Genomic DNA, 14,120 nt, shown 5'->3' on the forward strand with positions numbered 1-14,120 from the left:
TTGCAGAACCATGGGGAGGGTGCTTCGATTGAGATTTTAGGGGGGGGTCGATGGAGGTTCTGATTTGGCTTCTCAACTTTGGAGTAGGGATATTTTTTTTTCTTTGGTTAGTCGACCCTAGCTGGTAGGGTTCTGACTTCTCTGTTTTGCAACAGAGACAAATTTTTCTTTTTTGCTTCTCTACTGCTGTTGTTTGGCAGCAATCAATAAATGAGGGACACGGTCAGACATTGATCGGCTAAGAAAGACAGTGGAATAGGGAGAGAAAAAAGGAAAGATCCATCGACTCTGATATTAAGTTAATGGAAGATCTTAGGAAAAAGAGAAGATCAAAGTAACAGGGTGAAGGAAGAGTACTACACACTCACACAATGCATAAATCATACCAATTCTCATTCAAATTAATTAACTTTAACTTGTTCATCGTTTACAACCTATATATAGAAAAATAAAGATATGAAATTAGAAACTCAACTGAAATGGTATCTTGTCTAAACTAGGAAACAACTATAAAAGGAAACCAATGCAAAGAAGAAAAAAAAAAATCCTAACTCCTATATTTAAATCAGAAAAATAAAAGGCATGAAATAAAAGACAAAATAAGCTACTAATTATTTCCAACCCTTGTTAAACCAAAACCTTAGGTTGCACTAGGGGTGTCAATTCTGAGCCCGCACCGGTAGGCTCGACCAAGTTAGACACTTTTATGGCTTGACCTGGATCGGCCCGATTAATTCACAGTGTAGGTAGCTAGCCCATCGGACGTCCGACCAAACCGACACATTTATATGCCCGATTTGAACCGACTCGTTATAGCCCGACCCAGCCCAATCCCCTTTAATACTACATAAAATTCCTATTTTGCCACTACTAGTAAGAAACTAATTAAACTTTCATTCTCTTTTTTTTTGGTAGAAAACTAATTAAGCTTTCTTACATTTTGCTTTATGATAGGACTTGATTTAATTAAGCTTTATTTTGTAAGTTGTAATGATCAAAATCTCTTCTTTTTTTAAAAAAATTACAATCATAATCTCATATCACTTATCTTAAAGCCCGTTTAGAGTCCGTTTAGACTTAAATAGATTCGTAGCCCGGTTAAGGCTCGTTTAAGGAAGCCTGATTAAAGCTCAATACCGACCAGTTCGATTATAAATCATACCATGTCCCCCAAAGCTAGGCCCATTTACTTAAACGGGCGTTCATGGTGCAACGCTTCCAAGTGGTCAAGCCTGATTAGGCCTAATCGAGATTGGCCCCGGCCCGGCCCGGCCCGGCCCGACCAATTAACAACCCTAGACTACACTGGTTCTTCTTAGCTCTTGGCTTCCAAAGCAGGTCAAATTGGTCCAACCATGCAAGTGCAGCTGTATCTACATCAACCAAAGCTCTATCAAAGGAAAGCCTAATATTGGCAGATCCTTTGTGACGATTATTTCAAGTGAACTTTGGTTTTTAAAGCTAAGGTCAAGGAGGTCACAATAATCTAACATATATATCGGAAGGAATCCAAATCCCTTTACCCCCTTTAAACACCACATTCTTTCTCATAACAACTAAGAATGGAGTTAAAAGTCTCCAATACAAGCCTAGGGGGCATAGTAGATCCAAATGGTAAGAAAGATGGAGCTGAACAACTAGACCAGGGTTTGGGCGGCATCCAATATGACCTTGATTTGTAGGGGAATACCCAAACAGAGCAGCAAACGAAAAGATATCATCATGCACCAAATCCGGTCTAGATCCTAACATAAAAGAGGCAGCATCTCGCTCATCTCGAAGGGGAAAGACAGATGAGGATGAGAGGCGGGTTTTAAGGTGTGAATCAGTCACAAAAACACCTTGAGAGTGTGAGGAACCGCTTTCCCAAAGAAATACGTTCAATGGTAGAATATATTCTCATAAATTGAATTACCAAATAGATTTTTTATTTTTGAAATATTTAAGAATGATGCAACCAAAAAAGTTTCAAATTCTTGAGTACAAAAAATGACACATCATGGGAAGTCTTTAAATGTAGAGTTATCATTTATTGTTAGGGAAGGGGAACTCTCTTGGACCCGTGCTGAATGTGAAAATATCTAGTGGTGGTAGGGGCAGCTATGCCTTTTCACACCTTGCTGTGTTTGAACATTTATTGCTCCACCAAGCCAATAGGATTCTTTTTTCCTTATTATTATTAGTCATTCGAGATAATACCGATACGGATCTACCGATTTCGTTAAATCGATCTCCAAAGAAAAGAGCATTCCCATTAAATCCACTTCTCTCTCACTCTCTATATAGTGATTCTTTTATTTATTATTAAATATAAAGAAAAGAAAGAACACAACAGTCACCAATTTCATTTTGAAATTTGAATTCTAAAACCTAAGAATACGATGACACTTGGCAAATATGTCAGAGAAAAATCCGGTAATAGTTAATCTAAGCCGTCTATTGGTTTCAATTGATTACTTGATGTTTGGGTATACTCTCCCATTGTTTGTTTGTTTGGCCAAACCATAGTCACACCAAGACTCTCAACTTTAATCACCCCTAACATTCGAACTCCTTATCACCAGTAATTTTACATTTTTGTGATTGTGATACTATTCCATATATAAGCATGTAAATAATAAAGAAAAAGATCTCTGCCAATTTGGCGTAAGTAACGCCCAAACCAAAGATGCTTCAATGTGAGTCCTCAATGGCCTTGTGTATTGTTGTTGTTTGTGCGACACTAACAGAATTCTTTTGATCTAAATAATAATAAAAAAAAAGGTGTCACATACAAGATGAGTGGGTTGCATAGGGGTGTCAACCGGTCGGGCTGGTTCGGTTTCGATCGGGCTTAATCGGGCCTGAAGACTTTCAAAGGTTACACCGTGTCCGCCCATTTAACTAATCGGGCTTAGTTATTGAGGGCATGGTACACTTTATATTCGGTCGGTCGGTCTCGGGCTATAATCGGGCTACCTTAATCGGGCTGTAGTCGGGCCTTAACCGGGCTACGGACATGTTTAATGTTAAACGGGCTTTAACCGGTTTTTAAACGGGCCCTTTTTAAAATGTGCTATTATATTCCGGCCCACTCATGCAAGCCCAAAAAAATGACAATAAATCAATAAATGATGCCAAATATAACCATTATTTAAAATGTGAACATGTCTTTACTTTTTAGTTTTTATTTTTAATTTGGGGGGTAAAATAGGTATTTTACAATCATTAAAGGGTCGGGCCAAGTCGGTGCATAATAGGCCGGTCTTGGTCGGGCATTATTCGGTCGGTCTCGGTCGGACACCCGACGGTCCAAGTAGCAAAACCGAGACCGACCATTTATAAACGGGCCGGGCTCAAGCCCGACATGTTTAATAAACGATCCGGGCCAGGCCGGTCTATAAACGGTCGGTCCCGATTGGTTTAGTCGGGTCGGGCCACTAATTGACACCCCTAGGGTTGCAGACTGGGTATGGCGGTGGATCATGATTAATGCATAGCAATGACAATAAAAGTAAGATGCCTCTTATACTATCTGATGGTCAATAAAGTGCTAGTGTACCTAGTGTATACATCCCGTACTATTTCTTAGATACAATTTTCTATAACAAAAATAATAGAGATCAAGGTATAAAACTCAGGATTGATCAACCGTTTTGATGACATTCTAGAATGGATTGAATCGGAAATGGATAGAGATATTCTTTTGTTTTTAACCATAATTTTACCCTTGGACCATACATGTGAAACGGGATAGAAAATGTCAACATTGGAGATCAGTCATGATCAATAATACCATTTTGATTTGTTGATACTGACTTTTACATTCTTTTTCTTTTTTTTTTGGCAAATCATAGTAGAGATTGCTAACTTTCATTTATTACAAACTAGATAATTTCCACATACTCTTGTTTTTTTAGTAGAATTCCTTTCAATTTTTAAAACCTAATTTTTTCTTTTTTAATAATCATTATCCAACATAATTGTATGACCTACTAAGACTTCTTATCGTATTAAGTAATATGACTTTTTAGATGGTTTTTTTTTTTTTTTTGACAAATCCAAAGTAAAATGTTATTTAACCATATATGTAATGCTTTAGAATTAATTTAACCATATATATAATGCTTTAGAATTAGTGCATAGTCATGTGTTTATCGATTACAAAAATCTTTTTTCTAGATTTAAATTTTTTTTCACTTTCTTCCCTTTTAATTTCCGTTGTAATCAAACGGCCGCCAACTAGACATTTTAAATTCTATATGCCCTACCAATTCCTGAAAGTGTTGGAAGTGTATTTTGCAACAATCACTGTCCTCAAGGCTTTAGTTTGCAAATTCCATTAGCATATATGGACGGATCCTTGGGTTCTATTTCTGCCCGAACATCCCAAATAGTCGGTAAAAATAGAAAGTGATAATCTTACTTGAAGGGTACACAACAAAATCGAATGAAACACTTGTAAGAGACATCACCGTTTGAACAACAGAAATGGTTTTTCACATTTTCAGAAACAAAATGAATTTTTTAGTGTTTGATAAACCTATTTCTCAAAACGTTTTTTACAGACATAATGCCACTAAAAAACTCAATAGTATCATCGGATGCCCAAAAGCGAGAGAAGGTTCAGTTGTCTCTTTCTAGGTTTAAATAGTTGAGAGATTTATTGGGCACAACAACATTTTTTTCTCTCAAATTCTATTTTAGAAACGATGAAACAAGTCGAATTCGTTTTATTAAAGTCGTTTCTAGAATTGCAAATAGGCATAAATTTTGATTTATGTTTTTAGAAACGGGTGAAATAGAACAACTTTATTAAACACTTTTTAGGCTGTTTCTCGGTTTCTAGGAACAAGAAAACGCAGAAATGGAACATTATCAAATGATGCCGAAGTCGACTCTTTCCACTGCAAAGGAAAATTTTAGAAGTAACTTTACTGAGGGATGAGGGAAAGAGACTCTTGCAAGTTGCATCTATCATTTTCTTTGTCAATGAAAAAAATGGGAAACTTTCTATTGAGTGATTGTTGCCAATCACTTCATCATGAAGAAAGTCTACTTGATATACTCCAATAATTAGTTCATCTCATAATGTTGTGATGCAAAATAAAATACAGAGTTACTTTAATATTGAGAAAAATAACACTATCAGTTTGGCATAGGAAACACCTAGACACAAGACAACATGAAAAGATCGCACTCCCCTTATGTGCATTTATTCAAACACTCATATTTTTGGTAGTTTGCGAAAAACAAGTACAAGTTAGTTTTCCTCCTATTTCTTCTCTTTTTTATAAAATTCTACCTCATCTCCATTTCCTCTTTTTCCCATAGTATCACACCCCACTAAAAATTACATATTCCATTATTTCTTTTCTTTTCCATTAATATCAAATCAACCCACAACATGTGGGACTTACCCTCACAAATTCCCCACCACTTTTTATCGGTCAAACAAAAGGGGGCTAAAAGAATACAGTACTCTTTAGAGGGGGGAAAATCTCCTCAATCATATGGTCAATCACCCAGTGGTCAAATATCTCTGCTAGTGGTACAAACTCTAGTGATACAAACTCTTTTGTCAACACTACAAAAACACTACTATTGTACTACTTTACTGTATTATCACATCAGGATTCATAACTTCTGTAAGATCATGCACTCATCTTTTGTGATGTGGGTTTTGACGACTCAAGCGATCCTGAAGCAATTTGAGACACCATGACAGAATCCAAGTTCACAAGGATGAAGAGAACAATTATCTTTTATGATACTCAAGGGATCCTGAAACTTGTTAGTAGGGAGGATTTGGATGACTACCCTTGGCAGTTGATAGATATTGTGTTATACTATTGAATTTCAATCTTTTGATCCTACATGCTTATGTTAAAAGACAGTATGACAGGGAAGCTCACACAGTAGCTCGACAGACCAGAGAGCTAAACGGAGTAGCTCTTGGACAACACCTACTGACTTCTTATCTAGAGGTATAGTGAAGTAAAACACAGTATGTAGTTTTCCAGTTTTGTATTGTGGTTTCGTAGTAGGTATTGTACCATGTATATATGTATGTTTGTCTCCTTCAGTCTTTGTTATGTACTTCCAAGTCTCACTTGGAATTAATATCCATCACTTATCAGAATAATAACAATAAATAGTAATAGTATTAGTAACAGTAGATTCACATCTTGATGTTTTTTTCTTTCTGGTTTGGTACAGCTTCTAATAAATTAGGCTGTTTCAAATCCTTGAAATCTAGATCACCAAGACCCCAACTTATGATTACAGTTTTGTTAGATATTTACACACCACCAAGAAATGGTTTTATGAGATTCAGACATTATCCTACCTGTCTCCACAGTCAAATTCACATTCTAGACGAATTTAAGAGTTGTAACTTCCTAAGATACAAGTTTAAATTTTTCAATAATCCTCCTCATAATTCAACTGTAAATCACCATCAACTTATACAGGGGTTTAAAATTCTAAACACCGCTCAGTGGCTTTCGGTAGTTGAAATCTCCAAGAAGAAAACGCAAACAAGATACATGAAATCTGAACAAAAGATGAAGTTACATGCCTCAGAAACTAAGAAAGATGACACAATGGATGAAAATGAAAATCAAACAGTTCAGAGTCCACTAACTACTGAATTTCCAATACTCCCAATATTGTTAGCTACCCTATAATGGATGAGTAGCATAAATATACAACATACATGAATGCATTGCAGTGCTCCTAGTCCTCTTCAAAATTTCCTTTGCCTCATTCTACTTCAGAGATATTAACTAAATCCATTATTAAGAACATCCATAAATATGAAAGACGCAATCCATTCCCCACCCCCCACCCTGATGCATTCCTTGCACTTTATCATTGCTATTTCCTTGCTACAATGGTGGCAGGGAAGCTTCAACTTTCATCCATGAATCTACAGCCCCACCTCTAAGCCTCTTCTTCATCTTCTTTACAATTGATTTTGCATTTTTCACCATTGATAAACCAACCAAACCATTAACCAAACTCTCCATTGTCACAAAAGGGGGAATCCATTTCCTCCTTATACTCTCCTTACAAAACATCAGTGCCTCTTCATACTTCCCCTCCCGAACCAAATGGTGAATGAGAGAACGGAAAGTATCAGAATTCGGCAACACAGATTTGCTGTTACACATACTCTCTTTCACCTTCTTTGCTGAATCAAAATCCCCTAAGTTGCAAAACCCATCAATAACTGTATTATAGCTAGTCAAATTTGGAGCAATACCTTTTGAAATCATCTCATCAAGCAACTCATTAGCTCTAACACACTCTTTTGTTCTACAGAGCCTTTCCATTCTATAATTATAAGTAGTTAAGTTAGGTTCCAATCCTTTCTCACAGATTTCATTCAAAATTTCATCAAAATTAAGCTCATTTCCATTTCTAAGATAACCTCCTAACAAGATATTATAAGAAGCAATATCAGGTTTTACCCCTTTTTCTTCTTCCATCTGATGGAGCAAAGAATGAGCTGATTCGACCGATTTCTGCTTGCAGAAGGCTTTCAGAACAAGATTGTAGGCCTTCACACCTGGAGAAACACCAATTTCCATTGGAATCTCGGCAAAGCTTTCATGAACACGATCAAACTGACGGTTATCCAAGAAGACACTGAGCAGAGCACAAAGGGATTTCTCGGTTCGACTGCAACCCGTCTCTCCCATCTCATAGAACGTACGGACGGCTTGATCAACCATGCCGGAGTAGGAGTACAGCATGATGATTCGGATCCAGAAACCCTCGGATTTCTTCAGCTCCGGCGATTTCTGAAACTCGAGGATACGTTCGATTAGATCGGAACGGCGGAGATCGGTGAGTTTCTTAACGGAGAAATCGAAGACGTGTCTGTCTCTGCGGAAACGAGAGAAATTAGAGGAGTTTTGGAAGATATCGGCAATTTTCTCCGGATCTGGCTCGTGTCGAATGGCAGACTTCGCTGCTCGGAATGTCCAGGTTGAGGGATTCTCTGATGCGGAGGAAGAGATGGTACAGAGAAGCCTTCGAGAGACATGGATTCCAGTGTTTCTGCAAAATGCCGCCATTGATGAATGACAAAGGCCTACAGGTTTTCAGGGTTTCAGGGTAACGGAACTGAAAAACAACTGTTGCAGAGATTTTAAATGAGAACTTAGAACAAGATTGTGTGGGGGGACCCACCTTGATTTAGAGGTGACGTGTTTATAACCCAGCTTTTTTAATACCCTAACTCACCCTATGATCTCTTAACTCAGTCAAGGTTTTGTCCAATCTTAAGTCGGACTGCGATATCTCAACTCAGACCTAACAAAGATGTGTTAACCTTGACTGATCTTGATGACTTGAATTGGAAAGGGATGTTGTTGCACCCCATGAGAATTGCTCTTTAAATGTCGCCATAGACATATAACAACTTTTTTATGACATTTTAATGAAAATGCCGTTGTAGAGCTAATTTCTTGTAGTGATTTTTCTGTTCTAAGCTAGTGATGTGCACATAGAGGAGGAGGTCCCGGGAATGAAAGCCCCTTATCTCATGTTTTAGTGTAAAAATTGTCTACAGTCGTTGTACCAATGTAATGAGCATCAGGTGGTTGGGAGTCTCTTGGGGCATGTGTCCACAGATGCTCTCAGTTGTCCGATGTTTATCGCACATCACCGCTCGCTGCAAAGGATGTGGACTCCATGCTTTGGAACTCCTTTATTTTGGTGGAACAAAAAAATATTCCATCTCGTGCAATAGTAGCCTAGGCGAAACCTAGCAGCCCACCCAGAGTTTGACCTTATCCAATCCTACAAGCAGCAATATGCTCCCTTTTCTCAGTGAAGGCAAGTACAAAATCTAGCATATATACTTTCAATGATGTCTTCCATTTCCCCCCAAAGAAATATACTTCCACCAGTTTGGTTTGTGAATGTTAGATGTAAGGTATGCCCTTTTGATATAGGACCAATGGAGGAGGGGGATGTTTATGTTTTTGAGATGAAAGAGAATGGAGGGTACTGTGTCTTTGAGGTCCAAATTTTCAAGCATACTTGAATTCATGGTAAAAGAAGGATATTTGATCCTCTTATAGAGATAATCCTCTAAATAATATATTTATTTTGTACTTAGGGTCAAGTTGGATTAAACTGGGCTCAGCCCAAGGCCTCAATCTAGGCACGGCTTGACCTGACATTGGGTCTAAAAATTTCAGCCCAAACCTGCCTACGGGCTGAACACTTAGCATTGGCCCTGATCGGGCTCAAGCCATCAACTGAGAAAAAACATCATACACTTGATGCTTTGCTTCGTACATAGTCTTTATGGTATGGTGAGAGATTAATCATATATCACGTGATTCACATTATTTGAAAAGTAAGACTGATCTAAAAATGAAAATTAAACATATCATTCAAAGGAAGTAAAAGCACACGAAAATTATCATGGAAGATACAGGTTTTTTCGTTAAATCCAAAAGAAAAAGTGGAAATGCAAGAAGAAAGATAAAGTAATCATATCTTTACTCAGACCAGTATCCTCTGTAGCGTAACATGGCTTGTAGCACAGATCCAAGGGTTGGGAGCATCTTGGGCTGCGTGTATGCGGACTCTCAGCCCTATGATCTATGCCACCCTGAAGCATGCATTATAGACGAGCCTAATCCATCTTTATCAATTTCCACCAAAAAAAAAATGGTCATCCCAAGTCATCCCATTATTTAATTTAGATATTTAGGGTTGATTTTTTTTTATATATATTAAATTTATTTTCTCCTATTTTTTTATGTTTAGCCCATCATCAGTCACATACCAGTATGGGTTCACCACTTCTTTCTTTTTTTAGTTGATTATTCATACTTAAAAATTATTGTTTTGGTGTGTTTTAATAATGGTTAGGTTTCTAGTTTAGTTATTTTGAGTTATAATCAGAATATATTTATTATTGAAAGGTATAACGCCCACATATCATGTCACTACAAGAAAAATGGGTTTCTGCGATGGAAATTTTCTATTCCAAATACCAAAATATTGTCGCTAATACCTTTTAAGGATAGTTAAATTTTTATCGCACATTTGTCGTTACAACTGCCATCACATAATTTTAGAGATGGACAACTTTTTCCGTATCGAAGGGGTCAATTATGCCATTTTTTGAGATGTATATTTCGGTCGCAAAAAACACACAATGATTATCATGGACTATACCAAATAATAATAATAATAATAATAATAATAATAATGATAATTATTATTATTATTATTATTATGGAAGACACATACATTTTGCTAAACAAAATTGTTCAACTGAAAAGTAAAGTGACAGTTGGGTGTTTTGTCTAACATGTATAGAACATAACTCAAAGCATAACAAAAAGTTAAAATTAATGAAACACAGACTTTCATAAAGAGGAGAAAATGAAGTAGAGAAAAATAACATGGCCATCAAAAGGATAAAGGAGCCATAGTATTCTTCAATTCAGACCTCTTAACGAATGAAATTTTGGATTAAATTTATTTTTTCATCATTTTTTTTAGTGTGTGGTCCGTTGTAAGTCAGAATTGTGGTTTTCTTCATTCTTTTTTAGTTAATTATTTTTATACGAAAAAGAAAGCTATTCGCTTGTATAGATTTTTTTAAACCTAGATATAGACAGATGCAAAAAGACTACGTTACTCCAAACTTCATATGTTGAAGATACCTTTGCTCCTTTGTAGTCTTCCATTAATCTACGTGCCAACACAGTGGCCAAAGAAGAAGGTAGTGTTTCCTTGCTCCTTTACAATTTGGTGTGATTTGGTAATAATTAGGCTGCTAGTTTATTTATTTTAATTCTGTTATCAGAAATTATTTATTATTTGAATAAAATTTCAATCAATTATGGATGATGGATTTCACAGGGTGCAACAAGTGCTTAACCTTCTCTCTCTTTTTTTTTGTAGACAAGTGTTTAACCTTTACCCAAGTCAATAATCTTACTTGAGAACTAGATATAAAATTGAATCAATATCATAATCTAAGTAACGACTCTAAAAATCAATTTTTTGATGAAAAAAATTATGATTTCTCCTCAAATCACAAAAAAATCATTGTTCTCACATAAAGGTCTAGATCGCTAGCCATAAATTGGAAAAAAAAAAAAAATCATTAAGGTGATCAACACCTTGATGTGTTGCTTCATGGTATTACATAGCTTTTAGTGTCAGATGAAAACATAGCACATGATTCATGTTTCTTGGAAAGTACAATGACCTAAAGATGAATAATACACATATCAATCGGAGGACAAGTAAGCTAGCACATAAGAATTGTCATGGAAGACAAGGCATCTCTTTAAAAAAGAGTTGTGCAACCAAAAAGTAAAGTGATTACTATTGGCATCAAGAAAAAAAAAAGTAAAGTAAGATCGCTTATTCCCAAACATATAGTGAGCAACACCCAAAGCCTAACGCAAGATTGATGAAAACATCAAGACTTGTACAAATTATAAACACCATAGATTTGGGGTAATTTTCTCAAGGGTATCAAAATAGAACCGGAACCAACCGTTTTTGATCATCGAACAAGACAATAGAGAAATGATTCGATTCTGATTTCATAGTTTCTCTTCTCAGTTTGGTTTTAATTTGCACTGAAAACCCAAATAGGAACATGTAAAACCATATCAAATTAATTAATTTTTTTTGGTACTGCCTTATGTTCAAGTAAAGGCTGGTTGTATATTTCTAGGGGGTTGTATTTTTAAGGTGGCTTTTTTATCATAGCTTATTTGTAGACGATATCTCTTGGTTGTTAGAATAAAAAAAAGTAGGTGATGGTATTTTTTGTAATTTTAGAAGATTTTCAGTCCAAATTTCTAAAAAAAAAATTGGCTTTGATATGCTTTAGGTACCTTCTAGAATATTGAGATTTGAGAATAAATAAAAGAGTTCCCTTCTCACCATCCAATGGCACCTAAAAGAAGGTAGTGAAACGCTCCCAAATTATAAGAGAAGCCCTATTGTGATCTTCTCTTGTCTACTACTTTCTCCATGAGGATTGCAGTACTTGCTGTTTTTTAAGTACATTTTCTTCATCCATCATGTAAGTTTCTTCTTGCTTTATTAGTTTGAATTAATTATGACTTAGATTTGAAGGCTTTTCATGTTTCATCCTTGAATGTCATTAATTTTTCAATGGTTTCATGGGTGGCATACTGGCATATGCCATATTCCATATGATTCAACACATCTAAAAGTCACATTTTTCTTTTTGGTTTTGGTTTTCTTTTGAATTTTTTTTTTTTTCTATGATATTTAGGATTTGCCATGTTTCATAATTTTGCATGCATGAAGGACCTTAAATTTTTTAGTTTGTTTCGTCACTCTCGACTTGAATTTCTAAATCTTGGAGAATCAAAATTTTTCATTTTAGGTATAGTGGTGTTTCTAATACATTTTTTTTCCTAAAATCATAAACATTCCTGTATATGGTTTCAGAATGTTTGTTTTACATCAACATAATCTATTTTATTGGTTCAGGTCATAGTAAGTAAGTTCAAAAAATGGAAAAAAAGGGTAAGAGTACGTGCAAAAATTAAACAAACTAGACAGAAATAATGAGTTTAAAAAACCTGACCACAAAAAAAAATAAAAAATGTGTTCAACATTAATATGTACATGTTTAATATGGTTCTTCTGAGAGCAAAAATAAATTTGTGAATATTTTTATTATGCAACACATATGTACTTAGGATTTTAGGGGTGAAAAACTTATAAAGACCTCTTGATTGTGATTGGTTGAAATCAAAAGTAAAGAAATACACTTTTTTTTTTTTTTTTTTTGAATAATATGGAAATGTGTCTCCATAGATTTCATGGATTTTTCCGTATCTATGGAAAAAATTGTAAAAATAATTATAAACAAAAATATTTTTTAATTGATTTCTTCGGAAACACATACAATACACATATAATACACGAATTTACTAACTATAGTTCAAATCAATCAGGGTTATATTTATTTCTTACTCTTTCATTTTTAAGGGAATTCTGCATATGGTGATTTTCAGCCCTTGTTTTGCATTTTTTCCTGTTGTTTTTCATCTCGTATACATCATCATATTTCTGGGAATGTTTTGTATATACTTAGTTACCTTTGTTCTAGGAGCTTATTACTGATCTATAGCAATGGCATGTTGTGTGATTCTAACTTTATTTTTCTATTATTAAAATTATTTTTCATATTTTAGTTTTGTTAATTGTATTGTTTTACCTCTTCTCGTTGGGTGATTAGGAAAAAAGCCATTTAAGGTTTCAAAAATTACAAATTTTACAATCATTTGTCAAACTTTTTCCAAAAATAAAATAAGACTTAGTTATTCATCTTCAACTGTGGAAAAGTGATAATGTGCCCATATGATTAGATTCTTGGACTATCAATACACTTCCACCCTTGTTAATGGAGTCAAAGTTACCCATATAGAGATTTTCTTGGCTAGTGGAGTAGAGAAACTTGGTCCGATAAAATAAAAATGGGAGAATGATGCATACATTGTCAGTACTACACATCTTATGAACACTCTCTCTTCTTCCTAACCATGTGCCCCGGTGAAAAGTGGCGAGGTTATTTCTCTATGCGCCGAGGTACTTTTTCTATGTGCCATTAAAGTTTGAACAATGAAATTATTGAGAGTTATAGAGGTATAATCTCTCATCGATTATCTGGGACATTAGATGTATCTTAATATACCCTTAGGTTAGTAGGTTTTCCTACTTTGTTGCTTGTTTGCTCATGAAGTTTCTTCTCTTCGCTCCAGAGTTTGTTGGGTGAAAGTAGGCAGCAGGGCTTGAAACACCGGATACCTGGAATTGAGATCTCTCTCACGTAGGGGTGTCAATCGGTCGGGCCGATTCGGTTTCGATCGGACTTAATCGGGCTTGAAGACTTTCAAAGGTTACACCGTGTCCGCCCATTTAACTAATCGGGCTTAGTTATTGAGGGCATGGTACACTTTATATTCGGTTGGTCGGTCTCGGGCTATAATCGGGCTACCTTAATCGGGTTTTAGTCGGGCCTTAACCGGGCTACGGACATGTTTAATGTTAAACGGACTTTAATCGGTTTTTAAACGGGCCCTCTTTAAAATGTGCTATTATATTCC

At 35.6% G+C, this 14,120-nt stretch overlaps 1 protein-coding gene across 1 annotated transcript; it reads right to left on the reverse strand.

Annotated features, from left to right (window-relative positions):
• Positions 1-6,500: 6,500 nt before the first annotated feature.
• Positions 6,501-8,280, reverse strand: LOC122078329 (pentatricopeptide repeat-containing protein At1g61870, mitochondrial-like). Its single transcript, XM_042644265.1, has one exon. The coding sequence runs from the start codon at positions 8,061-8,063 to the stop codon at positions 6,870-6,872; it is 1,194 nt and encodes a 397-aa protein (XP_042500199.1). The 5' UTR covers positions 8,064-8,280; the 3' UTR covers positions 6,501-6,869.
• Positions 8,281-14,120: the final 5,840 nt, after the last annotated feature.

The sequence above is a fragment of the Macadamia integrifolia genome, chromosome 5, assembly GCF_013358625.1.
Source record: "Macadamia integrifolia cultivar HAES 741 chromosome 5, SCU_Mint_v3, whole genome shotgun sequence".
NCBI lineage: Eukaryota > Viridiplantae > Streptophyta > Magnoliopsida > Proteales > Proteaceae > Macadamia > Macadamia integrifolia.

Bases quoted from the DNA above. Each gene is read 5' to 3' on its own strand.
- LOC122078329 (XM_042644265.1), bottom strand. From the start codon at position 8,063: ATGGCGGCATTTTGCAGAAACACTGGAATCCATGTCTCTCGAAGGCTT.